This window comes from Diaphorina citri, unplaced genomic scaffold (assembly GCF_000475195.1).
Source record: "Diaphorina citri unplaced genomic scaffold, Diaci psyllid genome assembly version 1.1 scaffold677, whole genome shotgun sequence".
NCBI classification, from domain to species: Eukaryota; Metazoa; Arthropoda; class Insecta; order Hemiptera; family Psyllidae; genus Diaphorina; species Diaphorina citri.
The window spans coordinates 148,665-170,222 of NW_007378110.1; the positions used below are offsets into that span (position 1 = coordinate 148,665).

General features: G+C 39.0%; 1 protein-coding gene, 1 long non-coding RNA gene and 1 pseudogene across 2 annotated transcripts; all 3 read right to left on the reverse strand.

Annotated features, from left to right (window-relative positions):
* Positions 1 to 5,876: 5,876 nt before the first annotated feature.
* LOC103511127 lies at positions 5,877 to 15,974 on the reverse strand. Its single transcript, XM_008475841.2, has 5 exons — positions 15,931 to 15,974; positions 15,511 to 15,572; positions 15,114 to 15,235; positions 6,982 to 7,046; positions 5,877 to 6,048 (listed from the first exon to the last, which is right to left on the reverse strand). The coding sequence occupies exons 2-5, from the start codon at positions 15,524 to 15,526 to the stop codon at positions 5,877 to 5,879; spliced, it is 375 nt and encodes a 124-aa protein (XP_008474063.1). The 5' UTR covers positions 15,527 to 15,572; positions 15,931 to 15,974.
* Positions 9,413 to 9,540, reverse strand: LOC113468218 (annotated as a pseudogene).
* Positions 15,975 to 17,461: 1,487 nt separating the features above from the next.
* LOC113468217 lies at positions 17,462 to 21,234 on the reverse strand. The gene is made up of 3 exons (XR_003392057.1): positions 20,094 to 21,234; positions 18,010 to 19,880; positions 17,462 to 17,584 (listed from the first exon to the last, which is right to left on the reverse strand). It is a non-coding gene; the product is annotated as an uncharacterized LOC113468217 (long non-coding RNA).
* Between the last annotated feature and the right edge of the window lie 324 nt (positions 21,235 to 21,558).

Consider the following 21,558-nt stretch of genomic DNA (forward strand, 5'->3'; position numbering starts at 1 on the left):
TTGCGTTTCTATATCAGTATCAGTGGATGTGACCAATTTCCAACAGACCAATTTCGGGTAAAATCTAAGGATTCGAACCCAGGACCTTCTACATGGTGGTAAAACTACTTGCGTAATTTTTCGTCTTGATTCCACGACAAGAATTTCTCTCCGTACATTCTTCAACCATGTTGTTTCCCGAGAAAAACCTTTCGTGTCTGAAACGAAACGCCAGGAAACTTGTGGCTTTACTTGTGTTGAATGCACCAGTTTCTGACAAGTTAATAGCTTTAAGCAACGTTTTCCAAAGAGGTGATACTGACCCGAATGAGAATAGGACACACCCGCCTTACCCACGACCACCTCTTCACAAAGTCCGACCCTCCCATCTGCCAATGCGGTGCCCCACTATCCGTCCGACATATCCTTTCCTGTCACCGCCACCCGCCACGGCCACATCCGCTCTTCCCTCCAACCACCTCCCTCACTCGGTGACGACGAAGAGGGTGTCACCTCACTATTCACCTACCTCCAACAACTGGACATCTACCACATGATATAATAACCGAGGACCGGCGCGAACGACCTTACCATAATAAGTGTTCAAGCGCCTAATCGAAAAAAAAGCAACGTTTTGCGTAGAAAGGTGACCGTTTGAATGTACTTACGTGTCTTGTTAGCGATTGCCGCCCGGGCCCGGGGCGGATAATGTGTTTGTTCTTGGAACGGCTACCTTTCTCCTATCCTGTTTTCCTTTTCTCTTCGATTTCTTGACGATAAGACCTTAGCAGTTAACAGTTCCCTCTATCATACTTCTTGAAAAAAAAAAAAAAAAAAAAAAAAAAAAAATTTCGCTCTTCAAAGACCTTTAATAGTCCACAAGAGTCTCTTGGTTTTCGGTGGTGGGCTTACAGGATATACTGGAAGATAAATTGCCAGTCCTTTCGGTCTCCAGTGGGTGTGTGTGTATACGTTAGGTCGTTTCAAATCGTTATTTATCCAGATTAAATGGTCCATGTCGGAATCTTAATTAGGTAATTAGTTAACCCGACTAATTAAATATAATTAATGTCTGATATCAACTGATAATGATAGAGTTTTGATTCAGTAAAGGAAACACAAAGCTTATAGATTAATCATTAAAGTTTTATATTTTTTATTGCTTTTTTTATTGAAAGGTATTTGTTTCATTACCAACTAGGCTTTTATTTGTACGTTTTTCTTTTATTTTTTTTTTACTAGGTTTTTATTGCCAAGAGATCGATCAGCTAGCCCATATTTGGTGATGTCGTCCTATTTTGACGTATCCAAATTGGCTCTCGATCAGTTTCGTAAATAATGGACATAGAAAGTGGACTACCTGCCAGCCGCCATCGCCAGCCTAGTTAGCTTGAAAGGTAGCACGTCTGCCTTGTAAGCGCTAGGTCGCGGGTTCGATTCCAACCCGGGGCCGGGGTGAACTGTATCCTAAACAGATATAAGGTTCGTTCTCGGACCGACAGGCTTTCTCCTGTCTTCCACCTCTCTTCGCTTTCGGGACGATAAGACCTTAGCAGTTAAAGATCCCTCTATCAAATCTATCTAAAAAAAAAAAAAAAAAAAAACCAAAGCCAAAGTCGAGGACATCACATTTCTTCTAGTCAAAGGTGGTATCTTGTACTATTATCTTATCGTAAGTAATTACTACAGTTATCATCACCTACCACGGATCCCCCCTGTCTAACGGAAAGAGCACCGTAAGCCTCCACTCCGTAGGGTGAGTTCCTTCTAGCTCTTACGCATTCCCATTCTGCCCACGTTCAAATCGTGAGCCCCTTATTGTTTTCAGCCATAGCAAACTTTATAGACCCGATATAATCCAAATATCGTCTATCTATCATATCACTACCTATCAATCCCCTTTATCTCAGATTATCAGTCAAATCCCGTGTATCGGACGATACATACAGTACGTAGTAAGTCAAAGGGATAACAGACGTTACTCCCCAGAGTGTACATAGTCACTCTCAAAGTTAGACGGAAGGTCTAACCGGGAATAAATAAAACTGTCGCAAATATTCCTCAATGGATTAAATTGTATGACTAGACCTGGTATCGAACCATCAACCACTAGATCGAAAATTCACCGTGCTGAACAAGATTATCACTGAGGTTGGCTACTAAATTAACCACTTAGTAATACATACCTACTTACAGTCACGTAGAGTTAAAACCCAAAGATTTTCTCTTCCTCCTAGGAGCCAGGTAGTTGGAATTCTTTGGATTTCCCATCTTGTGGAAAATTACAAGAACTAGAGAGTAAGGGGGTTCCCAATTTTTCTTTTCGGAAATAATCTTGTGTATCCGTGAAGAGTTTTTCAGGAACGTATAAAGGTGTCAGCCATCGATCGACGTCAATCAATGTCGACTGAACCGTCCACACTTTCTCGACTTTTTTTTTTAAGATGAGTGTTTCACCGCCGCTTTTATTTCATAACAATGAAACAACTGCTACACTAGACGCATGTGGTCTGTGCCGTAGCGTTCCCATCCCGTATCAGATTCACCTCGTTGATCGGTCGACTATGTTTGGACACACCTTAAGGTTACGGTCTCATATGACAGGCGGGGATACTCACCATTATACTACCGAGAATGATATAATATGATATATTTTGTATATGACGTTCTAGACATGCAATGACAGAGGATTTTGCCGAAACGTAAACCGATCTCGAGTTTATCAAATTCCCGTGGCAAAACACGGGCAACCTGCTATGTACAGCAATTTATTTCCCCTTTTTTTTATCTAAGCAAGGTTTTATATACTTATTTGTAAACTTTAAATATGAAATATATAAGACCTTGTTTAGACTGCGGGAGTAAAGGGATTTTGCAGTCTCATTCTGGCAGGATAAACAATTAAACAAGGTACCTATATTCTATTCTATCCACTTACTCTGGATAGTTATCGACTTTCTCACAAACCGTAGATCCATTCAAGCAGGAAGATGCTGTTGAATGTGCTCCGGATTTGTTTTTGTTTTTGCCTTGCAGATCAATCCTCACGGGTAAATCGGATTCCTCTTCATCAGGGAAATTGATTGTTCCCGAAGAAAACGGCCTGACGCGAGTAGTCCCTTTTCCTGTAGGAAAGAATATTGAATGGGTTATTGACATTGTACAAAACAACGCCTAACGCGTATTATTCTTGTGGAATCTGAGCTGAGTTAACCGTAAGGCCACTCACTATCAGGCAGACCTGACAGGTACACCTGATCAGGTCCGCCTGTCAGGTCTACGTCTACCTGATACCTGATGAGCACACACACTAAAGAACGAGTAGTAAGTTTGTGACTGAACTTGAACAAAATATTTAAACGGCCTTTAAGGCCTTTCTGAGAGCAACAACATATCTTACCTTTAGAACCTGCCATTCTTTGTGAGATCCTCGAAGTGGAAGTTTCGTCAAATCTGAATGTCCTGAAAAAAAATAATAATAATAAAATAATAAATAAAAGTGAATGACTTACGTAATGGTAAACAGGTGGCGTGACTTCAAATCTCACCGTCATAATATTAGGCCACACAATCAGGGTCATACTGATTGCACCCCGGACACCAAGCACAGAGCCGATAAAACTTGGACTCCGCCGAGAATCGAATCTGGGACCTCCGGTGTGCAAGCCTAGTGTGATAAGTGATATCCACTCGGCCAAGGAGGCTACTTTTCTTCGATTTAAATCTATTCTATTCTCTATTAAACTGTTCGTATAAATAGTGGAACAACTTCTTCTAAGCTGACAGTCTAAATAAAACACTATTTGTACTTATGACGTACCTGCCATCAGCTGTTGTGCGGCTGGTGACATCTTCTGTTCGGGTCGGAGTAGACGGTGGTTTTTTCGAGTTCACGAAACATGATTTATCCGACAGCTGAAATAGAAGAATATTTCATTAGAAAATTGTTTCCTTCTATACTTACTTACCTACATAAATAATAGTAGCGGTTTATGGAGAAAATAATAGAATGCTTAGGCTGACCATCAAACGCCTGCCTTGTAAGGGCTAGGTTGCGGGTTCGAATTCCGCCCGGGGCGGATTTTATCATGAACGGATAGGGTTCGTTCTCATAACGGCTAGGGTTTGTTCTCATAACGGCTAGCGTTTGTTCTCATAACGGATAGGTTTCTCCTATCCTGTCTCTCTTTTCGCTTTCGGGATGATAAGACCTTGGCAGTTACAGTTCCCTCTATCAAACTTATTTAAAAGAAAAACTTTCTATTTGATAAACAAAATATCATACCTCCTAAGACATGTAGCTAACAAGGTACTTTACCTACCATGTGCCCACTGGTTTATGTTTATGAGTCGATAGACGACTCGTGGTCCAGAAGCTAGTTCTCAACACTCCCCCCTCTCTCTCTCTCTCTCTCTCTCTCTCACACACACACACACACACCTCAGAATTAAAGGGAATGATGTAACCTCTGAGGAGATGACTAATTGTTTGGCTGGTTCCGGATGAATGAACCTGTATTGGGTGCTTACGCTATTAGGTAGGTACTACTAGCAGACTAGCTCATAGTATAAAAGTGAGGTAGCACGAGCACACATCATGTTAAATGTTCCGTGTATATGTTGCTGTGAATTCTTGAAGTACTAAAAGAATTAGATCCGAGATAAATTGATTTAAAAAATAACCGGTAAATCTTATCTACTGACGTCACGGCATACGCTCCGGTACGCGAACATAAAATGCAATCTTTACTGCCGAGTCCAAATATATTTGTAAAACAACTTTTTAGTTTTTTCGCCCCGCCAAATCAGGAAAGTTTGACAGCGCTACTAGAAATAACTAGGTAATTATGTACCTACCTATTCTTGGGACATATGGTTTTCTTAGTAAGTACCTAATCATGGCTGAATGAAAGAGACTGGTTCTAAGCTTATCAGTTTTTCAGGAACGTACATATAAAGGTGTCAGCCATCGATCGACGTCAATCAATGTCGACTGAACGGTCCACACTGTCTCGACTTTTTTTTAAGATGAGTGTTTCACCGCCGCTTTTATTTCATAAAAATGAAACAACTGCTACACTAGACGCATGTGGTCTGTGCCGTAGCATTCCCATCCCGTATCAGATTCACCTCGTTGATCGGTCGACTATGTTTGGACACACCTTAAGGTTACGGTCTCATATGACAGGCGGGGATACTGACCATTATACTACCGAGAATGATATATGATATATTTTGTATATGACGTTCTAGACGTGCAATGACAGAGGATTTTGCCGAAATGTAAACCGATCTCGAGTTTATCAAATTTCCGTGGCAAAACACGGGCAACCTGCTATGTACAGCAATTTATTTTCCCTTTTTTATCTAAGCAAGGTTTTATATACTTATTTGTAAACTTTAAATATGAAATATACAAGACCTTGTTTAGACTGCGGGAGTAAAGGGATTTTGCAGTCTCATTCTGGCAGGATAAACAATTAAACAAGGTATATTCTATTCTATCCACTTACTCTGGATAGTTATCGACTTTCTCACAAACCGTAGATCCATTCAAGCAGGAAGATGCTGTTGAATGCATGTTTTATTAAATTTTGCATATTTTATTAAATTTTGCATATTTTACTAAATTTTGCATATGGTATTAAGTTTTGCATATTTTACTAGAAAAAGATTAGTGTTTCACCGCCGCGCCATTTTAATTTCGTAGCAAATAAAACAACTGTAAAAATAGACGAATCTGGTCTGTGTCGTACCATGCCCATAATGTAGTAGGTGCTGGGTCAACAGGAGAACACCAGAAAGTAACCCGAAAGAACATTATTCATCCCTAGCTCCTCCTGCTTACTTGTTTTCCTTGGGCCTATTCATTTGTGATGTAGCAGCAAATCTGCTATCTAAATGAAGTAAAGGTAAAGGGAAGTATTTGTTAAATAGCTAAGCATACAAACATATATCTTTAACTCTTCTGTTATGAAGTAGATTGAAAAATTTGTACTCACCAGATCAACGGTAGAAAAAAGGGAGAGTCCCTTGGTTTTTGATAAAATTTCGTTCAAAATGTCATCTCTGAAAACAAAAATGGAATTTTCATTGAAATAAATAAAACTGTCGCAAACATTCCTCAATGGATTAAATTGTACGACTAGACCTGGAATCGAACCATCAACCACTAGATCGAAAGTTCACCGTGCCGTGCTGAATAAGATTATCACTGAGGTTGGCTACTAAATTAACCACTTAGTAATACATACTTACAGTCACGTAGAGTTAAAACCCAAAGATTTTCTCTTCCTCCTAGGAGCCAGGTAGTTGGAATTCTTTGGATTTCCCATCTTGTGGAAAATTACAAGAACTAGAGAGTAAGGGGGTTCCCAATTTTTCTTTTCGGAAATAATCTTGTGTATCCGTGAAGAGTTTTTCAGGAACGTATAAAGGTGTCAGCCATCGATCGACGTCAATCAATGTCGACTGAACCGTCCACACTTTCTCGACTTTTTTTTTTAAGATGAGTGTTTCACCGCCGCTTTTATTTCATAACAATGAAACAACTGCTACACTAGACGCATGTGGTCTGTGCCGTAGCGTTCCCATCCCGTATCAGATTCACCTCGTTGATCGGTCGACTATGTTTGGACACACCTTAAGGTTACGGTCTCATATGACAGGCGGGGATACTCACCATTATACTACCGAGAATGATATAATATGATATATTTTGTATATGACGTTCTAGACATGCAATGACAGAGGATTTTGCCGAAACGTAAACCGATCTCGAGTTTATCAAATTCCCGTGGCAAAACACGGGCAACCTGCTATGTACAGCAATTTATTTCCCCTTTTTTTTATCTAAGCAAGGTTTTATATACTTATTTGTAAACTTTAAATATGAAATATATAAGACCTTGTTTAGACTGCGGGAGTAAAGGGATTTTGCAGTCTCATTCTGGCAGGATAAACAATTAAACAAGGTACCTATATTCTATTCTATCCACTTACTCTGGATAGTTATCGACTTTCTCACAAACCGTAGATCCATTCAAGCAGGAAGATGCTGTTGAATGATATATATATAGTCAGATTGTGGTCCTGGGCATCATTAGGCTAAAAATAGAGTGAAGCGGAGAGTACCTGTAGGTATTACTCTGACCAGGTTAGTATTTAGGTATCTAAGCATTAGACTAGAATTAGTTCTAGCTAAATGCCCTACATTATGACGTAATATGGTCGCCACGAGTAGGTACCTACCTACGAACCAAAGCACATACAATACAATAATTTGTGCATCATCTATCATTTTCTAAGGAATTTTCCCCCTTTTTTACACTTTGCTAATAGTTCCCACATTTTGCTAATGAACAGGTATAGGTGTCTATGAAGTTATTTAAGTAGGAGGGAATGAGAATCAATTCAGAACATAGAAAATAGAAATCATGGTACTCAATATGTAATTATGCCATTTGTAAATCTCAAGTGGGTTTACATTTTTGTATTGCTTGAAATTGAAACATGATGGAGGGGGAATATAGTAAAGCTGGATTTTTCCTCAAACCCGATTTATTTTTCCTCGTCAGTAGATTTAGGTATAGATCTACTTACTACAGTGAATTGTAAACCTACCTACGTACCCTGATATCAGGGCCGTATTTAAGGGGGGGGGGATAGATGGGCATATGTACTGATAGATAAACATAATGCAGATTACTACTAGATCCGAGCCATTGTACAAAACAACGCCTAACGCGTATTATTCTTGTGGAATCTGAGCTGAGTTAATCGTAAGGCCACTCACTATCAGGCAGACCTGACAGGTACACCTGATCAGGTCCGCCTGTCAGGTCTACGTCTACCTGATACCTGATGAGCACACACACTAAAGAACGAGTAGTAAGTTTGTGACTGAACTTGAACAAAATATTTAAACGGCCTTTAAGGCCTTTCTGAGAGCAACAACATATCTTACCTTTAGAACCTGCCATTCTTTGTGAGATCCTCGAAGTGGAAGTTTCGTCAAATCTGAATGTCCTGAAAAAAAATAATAATAATAAAATAATAAATAAAAGTGAATGACTTACGTAATGGTAAACAGGTGGCGTGACTTCAAATCTCACCGTCATAATATTAGGCCACACAATCAGGGTCATACTGATTGCACCCCGGACACCAAGCACAGAGCCGATAAAACTTGGACTCCGCCGAGAATCGAATCTGGGACCTCCGGTGTGCAAGCCTAGTGTGATAAGTGATATCCACTCGGCCAAGGAGGCTACTTTTCTTCGATTTAAATCTATTCTATTCACTATTCTCTATTAAACTGTTAGTATAAATAGTGGAAGAAGTAGTGTTTTATTTAGACTGACAGTCTAAATAAAACACTATTTGTACTTATGACGTACCTGCCATCAGCTGTTGTGCGGCTGGTGACATCTTCTGTTCGGGTCGGAGTAGACGGTGGTTTTTTCGAGTTCACGAAACATGATTTATCCGACAGCTGAAATAGAAGAATATTTCATTAGAAAATTGTTTCCTTCTATACTTCCTTACCTACATAAATAATATTAGCGGTTTATGGAGAAAATAATAGAATGTTTAGCCAACACCTGAGAGCAGCCTAAGACGCATTTCGTTCTTATTGGAACTCATCAGTTAGACATATGTAGCTCTCAGGTGCTGGCCAAGAATTTGATGTTGAGTGTTGTTGTGAGCGCCACAGTACTCCCCCCCCCCCAAGTGACAGCGTTAGCCACTAATTAAGCAGCGTGCAGCGGGGCAGGGCGGAAGGGACAAAGGCTTAGGGCCCCTATCTGCTGACCATCAAACGCCTGCCTTGTAAGAGCTAGGTTGCGGGTTCGAGGGACAAATGCTTAGGGCCCCTATCTGCTGACCATCAAACGCCTGCCTTGTAAGAGCTAGGTTGCGGGTTCGAATTCCGCCCGGGGCGGATTTTATCATGAACGGATAGGGTTCGTTCTCATAACGGATAGGTTTCTCCTATCCTGTCTCTCTTTTCGCTTTCGGGATGATAAGACCTTAGCAGTTACAGTTCCCTCTATCAAACCTCTTTGGAAGAAAAAACTTTCTATTAGAATAATTGATAAACAAAATATCATACCTCCCAAGACATGTAGCTAACAAGGTACTTTACCTACCAAGTGCCCACTGGTTTATGTTTATGAGTCGATAGACGACTCGTGGTCCAGAAACTAGTTCTCAACACTCCCCTCTCTCTCTCTCTCTCTCTCTCTCTCTCCCTCTCTCTCACACACACACCTCAGAATTAAAGGGAATGATGTAACCTCTGAGGAGATGACTAATTGTTTGGCTGGTTCCGGATGAATGAACCTATATTGGGTGCTTACGCTATTAGGTAGGTACTACTAGCAGACTAGCTGATATGATAGTATAAAAGTGAGGTAGCACGAGCACACATCATGTTAAATGTTCCGTGTATATGTTGCTGTGAATTCTTGAAGTACTAAAAGAATATCAGTTTCCAACTAGCAATAATCGCACCTCGAATAAACCCCATTGGTTACGATATCACCGCTGTACAAAGTTATCCAACCGCAACTATCAGTTGGACAGCATTAAGCAGAAAAGAACCACCCGTAAGGGGAATTGCCTCATGGGTGATGGTTCTTTTCTGGTTAATACTGTCCAGTTATCCTTGCAGGGGGGGGGGGGGCGGGGTTTCGCCTTCATTGGTTACGATATCACCGCTGTACAAAGTTATCCAACCACAACTATCAGTTGGACAGCATTAGGCAGAAAAGAACCACCCGTAAGGGAAACTGCCTCATGGATGATGGTTCTTTTCTGGTTAATACTGTCCAGTTATCCTTGCAGGGGGGGGGGCTGCAAGGTTTCGCCTGGGGGGCCCCTTGGGTGAAAAACCCTCGGGGAAGGGCGGAATGCTCCAAATCATAGGCATTTAGGGGCCCCTAAATGTGTCCCTGCGGAGCCCCTAAATGCCCGGGCCCCTCGGATTCTGCGGGGGTGTTTACGTTAGTATTCACTAGCACTCGGTGAACTCTCGAAATAGCGTACACATTATAACCATCCTCCGGTGAATATGAGAATATGCAGATTATATCAGCGTTGATTCTATCAATAATCAACACTGATCAAGAATTTCAATTGTGAGATCGGTATCGATGACAGTGAGAGGATAAGAGGTGTGGAATGCGAAGACGGAGCAGGGATATTGAGAACTGAGATACAATAAACTTTCCAAGTATCACATAGAATCATAAAAAAAAAAGATCAAGAACACGACTTTGGAAATCCACAGCAACATATAAGTATTCACAATAATAATAATAATAATAATAGACATACAATTGGTAGCCATCAACACGTCATCCTATCCTACAACATCTAGTGAATCAAGTCCATTGTGTAACAACAGTGGACCTGATAAACTGTACCTGTCAGGTCTACCTGAGAGTGGCTGGCCTAAGGCTTTTCATTAAATTTTGATTATCCAATAGGTACATACACGCACGTTCCAACACGGATTCCTTGCTCAACTTTGCGGTTATTTACGATTAATTTGAACGTAAAGACGGAGTTACACACTGGTCAACTTTAAAGAACCAAAAAACTTGAATCAAAAGTGTTTACATTTGGATACAAAGTAGATGCCTAACTTGACTCATCTACGTCGCTTGATTCAAGAATCTTGACGTCAAAAAGTGTATCCAAAAGGTAAGCTGGAAAAGTCAAATGATTCAAGTTTCTTGAAGCTATAAAAATGACCAAAGTAAGCCCGGCTTTAACAGATTCATTTTTCGCAAAAGTTTATCCGAAATTAGACTTTCCGGAAGAGAAGACAAAAAGTTGGAAAATTTATTGAGCACCTTATGAAGAGCTAAAACTTTAAACTTGGTTCAGCCGTAGAAGATTGACTTCAAACTTGGTACAAATAGCTACCTACTTATGTATGACAATACTCTTATCGAAAAATTAAAAGCATGTATCTTTAAAATTTGCATTTGTTTGAAAAATAAAGCGGGTGATGCTTCCGGAAAGAATACTCATTTTAAATTGGAACATTTATTTTAATATCACACTTGATTCAGGTTATCAAAATTTGTTTTATTTATATATCAAAATTGTGATATCACAATTTACTTACGTCAATTTATTTTTAATTCAATACCTACTCAATTTAACGTTTTCAAAATTGAAATTTCACCAACCACCTTCAAAACACTCCGATGACGAACAATACGTAGCAAAATCTGCCACTGAACTAACTTAGTCCACTACTACTGACTACTGATGTTTGGTCAAGTCTAGGTTCGAGAGTTACTTCTCTCGAGGTACTAATCATCTTGGTTGATAAATCCATATCAACGAACACTGCAAGGCACCGGTAATGTAACCTATACCTGGGCAGGGGCAGGTATGGTAATGAGAAGATCGGGCTGCACTTCGCCTCGGAAGGACAACTGAGGAGTCGATTCAAAATTTGCAGAAAATTTGCAGAGGCGGCATAAAGCCTCGTAGCTCATCCCGTTGTCAAACAAGTCAGATCTTCATTACTTCGCAAATTTGGAACTCAGAAAAAGCAAACAAGTAAAACAAACAATCACCAAATGCAAACAACACCTTTTCACGAGCATACCTGCAGTTGTAATTACAGTTTCTAACACTCTAAACGTCATAATAAACATTGCATTAATGTTCACATTCCCAGCTTCAGGCAATTTTTTAGGGGTACCACACGCTTGTTGTTCAGTACGTACATATATAGATACATAATTACATACATATGATGTGCCGTAGTACCTATACCTAGAGAATGTCCTCGAGACACAAGTTCCCTCATCCCTTTACTTCCGAACTCAACTTTAGTCTCGGTATCTAAAATAATAATTATGATAAAATAAGGTTTGATAGAGGGAACTGTAACTAAGGTCTTATCGCTCCGAAAGCGACGAGAGGAAGGAGACAGGATAGGGAAAGCCAGCCGTTCCGAGAACAAACCTTACCCGTTGAGGATGAAATCCGCCCCGGGCGCGAATCGAACAAGCGACCTAGCGCTTACAACTCTTAAAACGTAGACCCTCCGAGCTAATTAGGCTGACTAGTCTCAGTAAAAGCAAGGTATACTATCTGACAATATAAAAATACCTATGCCTTCTTCCTATTATCCTTTTCTCGTGTTCAAACGGGGTCGGCGTTTTTCGTCAGCCTCTCAATCAGCCCTAGCTAGGGTGATAAAGTCCCCCAGCCAGATAAAGCTGGTCTACTCCCTCTTTAAAGTCCCCCAGGCCGACTACAATATAAATATGGCTAATAATAATAAATAACTTGATTGACCTCTGTTCAGGATATCCATATGAGTGGACATGAAAACCCCAGGGAAGCTCTGATGACTGATCTTCTAATCCCGACTAGGTCAACTCTAGGTATAACTACTGGTACCTAATGTGACACACTACTGTTTAGTCATTGATAGATAAATCTAGAATAGGTACAGGTACATAAGTTATGTACTTCACGATATTACCTGCATTGCATCAATGCAATACACGGCGCCTGCCTTCCTTATGTGATCAATTTATGTGACCTAGTATTTAGGTACAGAACAGCAAGATTTTCATCAGAAACATTATTTCTCAGCAATCCAGAAATGCTTTTGCAACAATCCAGCAACTTTTTTTACTCTCAGACTCTGAGACATTTTTGTTGTTTTTATTCAGTGTGTACTTGAAAGTTTTGGTACTTTGAAAGTTGCTCAACAATCGGGGCATTTGTTTCGCAACATTTGAAAGCGAAACAAATATTTCCGGTGTGTACTAGGCTTTAGACTGGTCGTACCTATTTGTTTTCAGTATTTTCCTATTTTTCCTCGATTTCAAATAATAGCGTATACCTAGGTGCAGGCAGATACCTAGCTTATGTAGGTATCATTTTTATTGCTAATGGTGAGGTATACTATGTATCTGACAATATAAAAATATGCCTTCTTCTTATTATCCTTTTCTCGTGTTCAAACGGGGTCGGCGTTTTTCGTCAGCCTCTCAATCAGTCCTAGCTAGAGTGATAAAGTCCCCCAGCCAGATAAAGCTGGTCTACTCCATGTTTAAAATCCTCCAGGCCGACTACAATATAAATATGGCTAATGATAATAATAAATAACTTGATTGACCTCTGTTCAGGATATCCATATGAGTGGACATGAAAACCCCAGGGAAGCTCTGATGACTGATCTTCTAATCCCGACTAGGTCAACTCTAGGTATAAGTACTGGTACCTAATGTGACACACTACTGTTTAGTCATTGATAGATAAATCTAGAATAGGTACAGGTAGGTACATAAGTTATGTACTTTACGATATTACCTGCATTGCATCAATGCAATACACGGCGCCTTCCTTCCTTATGTGATCAATTTATGTGACCTAGTATTTAGGTACAGAACAGCATAATTTCATCAGAAACATTATTTCTCAGCAATCCAGAAATGCTTTTGCAACAATCCAGCAACTTTTTTTACTCCCAGACTCTGAGACATTTTTGTTGTTTTTATTCAGTGTGTACTTGAAAGTTTTGGTACTTTGAAAGTTGCTCAACAATCGGGACATTTGTTTCGCAACATTTGAAAGCGAAACAAATATTTCCGGTGTGTACTAGGCTTTAGACCGGTCGTACCTATTTGTTTTCAGTATTTTCCATATATTTTTCCTCGATTTCAAATAATAGCGTATACCTAGGTGCAGGCAGATACCTAGCTTATGTAGGTATCATTTTTATTGCTAATGGTGGAAAAACGAGACTGTGGCGTGGAAAATCCTTCACGCTAATATTGGCACTCTCTTGTCTTTAGTAACATTATGCGTAGAATGATAAACAGGTTTACAATCCGTATACGGATATTATAAGACATATTACCTACTCCTACATATAAGACAAGTACCGACATTGTAAGTATGATGTATGTAATACTATAAGCAAATTCTAGGAATCTAAGATAATCGTCTGGGCATGATGCCGATATCGTGAAATTAGGAGACGGTAGCACGGATTTGCCAATGAGAACCAGTATTTTGGCCGTTGATTGTTGGTCTTAACTTAAATAAAAAAAGAGGTTTGGTCTTATCGATATAGGTAACTGCAACTGCTAAGGTCTTATCGTCCCGAAATCGAAGAGAGCAGGAAGACAGGATAGGAGAAAGCCAGCCGTTCCGAGAACGAACATTATCCGTTCAGAATAAAATCGGCATGAGCGGGAATCGAACCCGCGGCTCAGCGCTTACAAGGCAGACGCCCTACGAACCAAGCTAACTAGGCTGGCGAAACTGAGTGAAATTTCTGTACTGTGAGTATACTGGGGACCGGGCTAAACTATGCGATTTCTCGTTCTATCTGTGAGCGTATTGGTAGCGTGTGGACCAAGCTTAAAGTCCATTACCGTAGACCAGTTATTCCCAAACTGGGGTCCTCGGCCCCCGAGGGGACCGTAAGGGACTTCAAGACCCCCGGGAAGATCACATAAAATACAGTAAAGGGGCCGCGGAGCGTTCACAATTTAAAAAGAGGGGCCGCGTAGAAAAAAAAGTCTGGAAACCGCTGCTGTAGACGACACAGTAATTAATGACAGTAGGTAACTTTCCCTTTTAAAGCAAACCCGTCTAGTATGTCATGCATTATGCATTAGCATACTGGACATGACAACAGTTTGGTTAAGTCCAATAGATTTATTTATGATCGGGGTCACAAATCACAATCTAAGTTATTACTAGATAAGTCAGATTTGAAGTAGGACTTTACTGGTAAAACTCCTTCAATTGAATAATAAATAAATGTCTAAAAAAAAAGTCAGATTGTGCCAGACTAGTTAGCTTGGAGGGTAGCGCGTCTGCCTTGTAAGCGCTAGGCCATGGGTTCGATTCCCGCCCGGGGCGGATTTTATCCTGAACGGATAAGGTTCGTTCTCGGAATGGCTGGCTTTCTCCTATCCTGTCTTCCTTCTCTCTTCGATTTCGGGACGATAAGACCATAGCATCTCTATCAAACCTCTGTTTTTTTTTATATATATATAGTCAGATTGTGGTCCTGGGCATCATTAGGCTAAAAATAGAGTGAAGCGGAGAGTACCTGTAGGTATTACTGTTGAATGTGCTCCGGATTTGTTTTTGTTTTTGCCTTGCAGATCAATCCTCACGGGTAAATCGGATTCCTCTTCATCAGGGAAATTGATTGTTCCCGAAGAAAACGGCCTGACGCGAGTAGTCCCTTTTCCTGTAGGAAAGAATATTGAATGGGTTATTGACATTGTACAAAACAACGCCTAACGCGTATTATTCTTGTGGAATCTGAGCTGAGTTAACCGTAAGGCCACTCACTATCAGGCAGACCTGACAGGTACACCTGATCAGGTCCGCCTGTCAGGTCTACGTCTACCTGATACCTGATGAGCACACACACTAAAGAACGAGTAGTAAGTTTGTGACTGAACTTGAACAAAATATTTAAACGGCCTTTAAGGCCTTTCTGAGAGCAACAACATATCTTACCTTTAGAACCTGCCATTCTTTGTGAGATCCTCGAAGTGGAAGTTTCGTCAAATCTGAATGTCCTGAAAAAAAATAATAATAATAAAATAATAAATAAAAGTGAATGACTTACGTAATGGTAAACAGGTGGCGTGACTTCAAATCTCACCGTCATAATATTAGGCCACACAATCAGGGTCATACTGATTGCACCCCGGACACCAAGCACAGAGCCGATAAAACTTGGACTCCGCCGAGAATCGAATCTGGGACCTCCGGTGTGCAAGCCTAGTGTGATAAGTGATATCCACTCGGCCAAGGAGGCTACTTTTCTTCGATTTAAATCTATTCTATTCTCTATTAAACTGTTCGTATAAATAGTGGAACAACTTCTTCTAAGCTGACAGTCTAAATAAAACACTATTTGTACTTATGACGTACCTGCCATCAGCTGTTGTGCGGCTGGTGACATCTCAGATCCGAGATAAATTGATTTAAAAAATAACCGGTAAATCTTATCTACTGACGTCACGGCATAGGCTCCCGTACGCGAACATAAAATGCAATCTTTACTGCCGAGTCCAAATATATTAAATTTGTAAAAAAACTTTTTAGTTTTTTCGCCCCGCCAAATCAGGAAAGTTTGACAGCGCTACTAGAAATAACTAGGTAATTAATTAATTATGTACCTACCTATTCTTGGGACATATGGTTTTCTTAGTAAGTACCTAATCATGGCTGAATGAAAGAGACTGGTTCTAAGCTTTTAGGTCATCAAGGATCCCTTAAGTACTCTGAGTTCTTCTTCTTGAGATCTCACTCCTATCGGAGGTTGGAAATTTCTGAGTTCTAAAGTCCATTAAACTATGCGGGGAAATATTTAGGGGAGACAACCCCCTCCCCCTTTAGGCTTTTTTGCTCCAACATATAGTAAGTTAGTAACGTACTAAAACTATTGGCCTACAATTTGGAGCATCCTGAAACCATGTGCTAAATTTAAATTGCTATAATACTATTTTAGATATAAATACTCTAACATAATTTATTATCTTCTGCCCTTATTTGGAACGATTTTATGGGCTATCTTTTTTAGTCTGTCTGAATTGTTTGGGAGAGGAGAATGATAGATGAAAGAAAAAGGATGATACAAGCATCCTGAAACCATGTGCTAAATTTAAATTGCTATAATACCATTTTAGATATAAATACTCTAACATAATTTATTATCTTCTGCCGTTGTTTGGAACGATTTTATGGGCTATCTTTTTTAGTCTGTCTGAATTGTTTGGGAGAGGAGAATGATAGATGAAAGAAAAAGGATAATATAAAGAGTAATTAATTGTTATAATTAATTAAACCGTTTGGGCAGTTTTATGTTCTGTTAATCTATTTAAATAAATTATATCAGACAGTCACGTACCTATTGTTTATTTGTTCAAGCTTTGCATTTAAACTTGAACACATGAAGAGGCTTGTTAAAACTGTTGGCGTGATAGGAGATAACACCTAGCCGATAGTATAAGTAAGGCCTTTGGCAAAGGGCGATTAAAATAAAAATGATAAAAAAAGGTAAGTAGGTAATTTTAAAACTCGAAAAGTCGAGCCGCTTAAAGTTTTAAAACAAGAGCATCAGATAAATAAATAAAAGATTTACTTGTCAAAATGTGGGTACACTCGTACTTACCAAATAAAGAAATAATCCGAGATGAACAAATCTTGAACAGAGAACCGAACTTTTCCGCAGCAAAATCATGACAACTGGTTGTACGGTAAACAGTAAATTAACTGAACTTAGGTTTTACTTTATCTAAGTGACAGATCAGCGTAGAACTTGAGTTTGTCATTATAGACCACTAATCAAAGAAAAAAAGTTTGGTGTATTAGTTTACAAAAGTCTGGACTTTTACGTTCACATGGTTAACACAATGATAAAATGACGTGGGTAAAACCGGAGTTACAAACTGGTCAACTTTAAAGAACCAAAAAACTTGAATCAAAAGTGTTTACATTTGACACAAAGTAGATGCCTAACTTGACTCATCGACGTCGCTTGATTCAAGAATCTTGACGTCAAAAAGTGTATCCAAAAGGTAAGCTGGAAAAGTCAAATGATTCAAGTTTCTTGAAGCTATAAAAATGACCAAAGTAAGCCCGGCTTTAACTAATTTTTCGCAAAAGTTTATCCGAAATTAGACTTTCCGGAAGAGACGACAAAAAGTTGGAAAATTTATTGAGCATCTTATGAAGAGCTAAAACTTTAAACTTGGTTCAGCCGTAGAAGATTGACTTCAAACTGGGTACAAATAGCTACCTACTTACATATGTATGACAATACTCTTATCGAAAAATTAAAAGCATGTATCTTTAAAATTTGCATTTGTTTGAAAAATAAAACGGGTGATGCTTGCGGAAAGAATACTCATTTTAAATTGGAACATTTATTTTAATATCACACTTGATTCAGATTATCAAAATTTGTTTCATTTTAATATCAAAATTGTGATATCACAATTTACTTACGTCAATTTATTTTTAATGCAATACTCAATTTAACGTTTTCAAAATTGAAATTTCACCAACTACCTTCAAAACACTCCGATAACGAACAATACGTAGCAAAATCTGCCACTGAACTAACTCTGTCCACTACTACTGATGTTTATGTTTGGTCAAGTCTAGGTTCGAGAGTTACTTCTCTCGAGGTACTAATCATCTTGGTTGATAAATCCATATCAACGAACACTGCAAGGCACCGGTAATGTAACCTATACCTGGGCAGGGGCAGGTATGGTAATGAGAAGATCAGGGTGCACTTCGCCTCGGAAGGACAACTGAGGAGTCGATTCAAAATTTGCAGAAAAGGCAAGGCGGCATAAAGCCCCATTGCTAGCTAAATCTATCCCGTTGTCAAACAAGTCAGATCTTCATTACCTCGCAAATTTGGATTTCAGAAAAAGCAAACAAGTAAAACAAACAATCGCCAAATGCAAACAACACCTTTTCACGAGCATACCTACAGTTGTAATTACAGTTTCTAACACTCTAAACGTCATAATAAACATTGCATTAATGTTTACATTCCCAGATTCAGGCAATTTTTTAGGGGTATCACGCGCTTGTTGTTCAGTACGTACATATATAGATACATAATTACATACATATGATGTGCCGTAGTACCTATACCTAGAGAATGTCCTCGAGCAAAACCAATTAAGGTATGGGCCTCCTAAGGCCTAGAGGACTTCTAGTAAGACTGAAAGTGTCTTTATCGTCGTCCTTAAAATGGTACCACCTATACCTACCGTTCACTCTGTAGTTTTTTTTTACAGATTTAGATTTGGCTTCTGTATATTAATCAAACCAGTTTCCTACGAAAAAAACGAGGAGGAAGAAGAGGAGATGACAAGAAACAGGTTTGAAACACAATGGAGAACTTCTACATTTTAAACAGAAGAGACATAACACGGGAGAAGAAGAATACAAAACAAAACAGAAGAGAAAGATAGATGAAGAAAAACAATATTCTCTTTCCCAAGAAAGGGGAAAAAACTTGGACACAAGAAGATGAGGAAAAAAAAGAGTAAATTAAGACAAATGAGAAAAGTTTCCAACCGTTCTGTATTAGATTCTATCTCGAGACAAGAAATGCATCGGTAGTGTGGTGAAGGTGTTGGTCTACTGAGCGAAGGGGGCAAGGTTTCAAATCCCAACGGAGGCATGAAATTTTATCCTCATTCAACCGACCATGGACCATAGCGTAATAGTACCGACTCGAGAGAAAATAAACTATGATAATGAATAGAAGCGTCCTCAACGGGGCCTTGACCGTAGCTCCGACCATCATGGTCCGCCCCAGCCCTCGTCTCGCAGAAAATTAGTATTTTTTCATCTGTGATGGTCGATTGTTTTGAATAAATTTTTGATAACGTTCTAGCCCCAAAATTTTCAAGCGTATCTAAATAAACAGGAGGTTCCAGGCTCCGTTGTGGACACCCTGGTGTGATGGTCGATGGTCTCGGGCCGGGTCAATGGTCCATGGTTTATGGTCGCCGTTGTGGACTAAGATGAGAATGTATTATTGAACGCAAGTTATCAAAAACAAAAAGATGTTACTGAATATAAAAAACAAGGTTTGTATTGAGATCAACAATCTGTACATACCTACACGTTAATAAAATGACTGGAACTAACTAAATCTAAATAACTATTAATAACTAAGAAGGGGGTGGGGTAAAAAGTTCAAAACTGAGGAAAAAGACTTTCGTCAGATATTGGGAATCAATAACAGACCTATTCCAAAAACAGTGAAACATATTACAAGTTTTGTGTTGAGACTACTTGAGACTTCAGACGCATCTCACAAAAAACTTTCGAACTAGTTCGTAGTTCACCTAGAAATAAATTTGTATTTAAGAAGGGGGTAAAAAGTTCAGGAAAAATACTTTCGTCTCAGGAAAAATACTTTCGTCTGACATTGGGAATCAATGAAGGACCTATTCCGAATACTTCCAAATACAGTGAAACATATTACAAATTTTGTGTTGAGACTACTTGAGACTTCAGACGCATCTCACAAAAAACTTTCGAACTAGTTCGTAGTTCACCTAGAAATAAATTTGTATAGAATGACCTGGCCGGAACCACACATCGAGATTAAACTTGGTTTAACTCTTGGATTAATCAGTCTGATGGGCTAAAAACTTTGAAATCAACCAAGGAGATTGGTTAATCCAAGAGTCAAAGTTAAACAAAGTTCAAACTATTTGTAAATGCTGCAGGCAATGTAGGGCCTTCCAACTCGCAGGCCCTTCCAATCAAGGCCCTGCTCATTATCTCTGTTTTTAACATAAAATGTTAATTTGTGCATGAATGCCCCAGTTATTTTGATAAAAGTGCGCTACAGTATCTATCTGTTAATGTTATTTTCATCAGTAGCAAATTGAAACTATAACACATGGCCAGGGATTAATGTTCAACTTTTGTGCCTACACTTATACAAAACCTACCTACACATATTATATGTAAACATTTATTTCAACTGTCAAGGTAGGACAAGCTCAAGCAGTCCTTTTGTAAAGTCAATTTTCCGTTTCCCAATCAGAAATTCCTTAGATCAGCCCCTCACAATAAGGTAGGCCTGACAGGTACACCTGATCAGATCAGCCTGTCAGGTCTACCTGATACCTGATAGTGAGTGGCTGGCCTTAGGAAATACGGAATTCGAAGATGAACCTTAACTTTGATGTTTTGGATATAAATTTAAGTAATTTATATTTTTGAGGAATCCTCCAGATTAAAACAATCTTATAATTAAACCCAGAGACGTGCAAAATGCTTTTAAAAACCCATTTCAATGCTATTTTACTTAGGTTATTTATGAAAATGGATACTTACGAGTTGGTTATTTATGCCGACTTGGAGTTTTGTCTATTTCATAGATATTTTCAAGGGAAACAGTTTCCCTTGAAAATGTCTATAAAATAGGTGAAACTCCAAGTTGGGATAAATAACCAACTAGTAAGTATCCATTTTCATAAATAACCTAAGTAAAATAGTATTTACAAATGATGTCAAAATTAAATTAATTCATTAATATTGAACCCATTTCAAATCCAAAATGCCTCCAAAAAACTCATTTGAAATGCAAAATGCTTTTTTAAAAACCCATTTATTTGAGATGTAAATGTACATTTTGCATTTTCCATCTAGGATTTTGTGATTTGCACATCTCTGATTAAACCACAGTTTGATGGCAGTTACAGTTCCCTCTTTCAAAATTCTTTAAAAAATCAAGCTAAAAGGTAAAACCCACTTTGCTCAGTCAACTATTAATCTCCTACAATACATAATACCTATACATCAAAAGAATTGAGACAACCCACCTTTCTCCCTGTCTGGTTTAAAGTTGATGTGTGTTGCCAAGGAAAATAGAACCACAGGGTGTTCTTCTGTGCCTCTCTTCTGTAAACTGTTGGCGTGATAGGATAAGGCCTTTGGCAAAGGGCGATTAAAATAGAAATGATAAAAAAAAGGTAAGTAGGTAATTTTAAAACTCGAAAAGTCGAGCCG

Bases quoted from the DNA above. Each gene is read 5' to 3' on its own strand.
- LOC103511127 (XM_008475841.2), bottom strand. The intron at 7,047-15,113 runs CATTCAACAGTA...CTATATATATAT, and splicing joins ACAAAAACAAATCCGGAGCA to CATTCAACAGCATCTTCCTG. The intron at 6,049-6,981 runs GTAAGTGGATAG...TTTTGTTTTCAG, and splicing joins AAAGTCGATAACTATCCAGA to AGATGACATTTTGAACGAAA.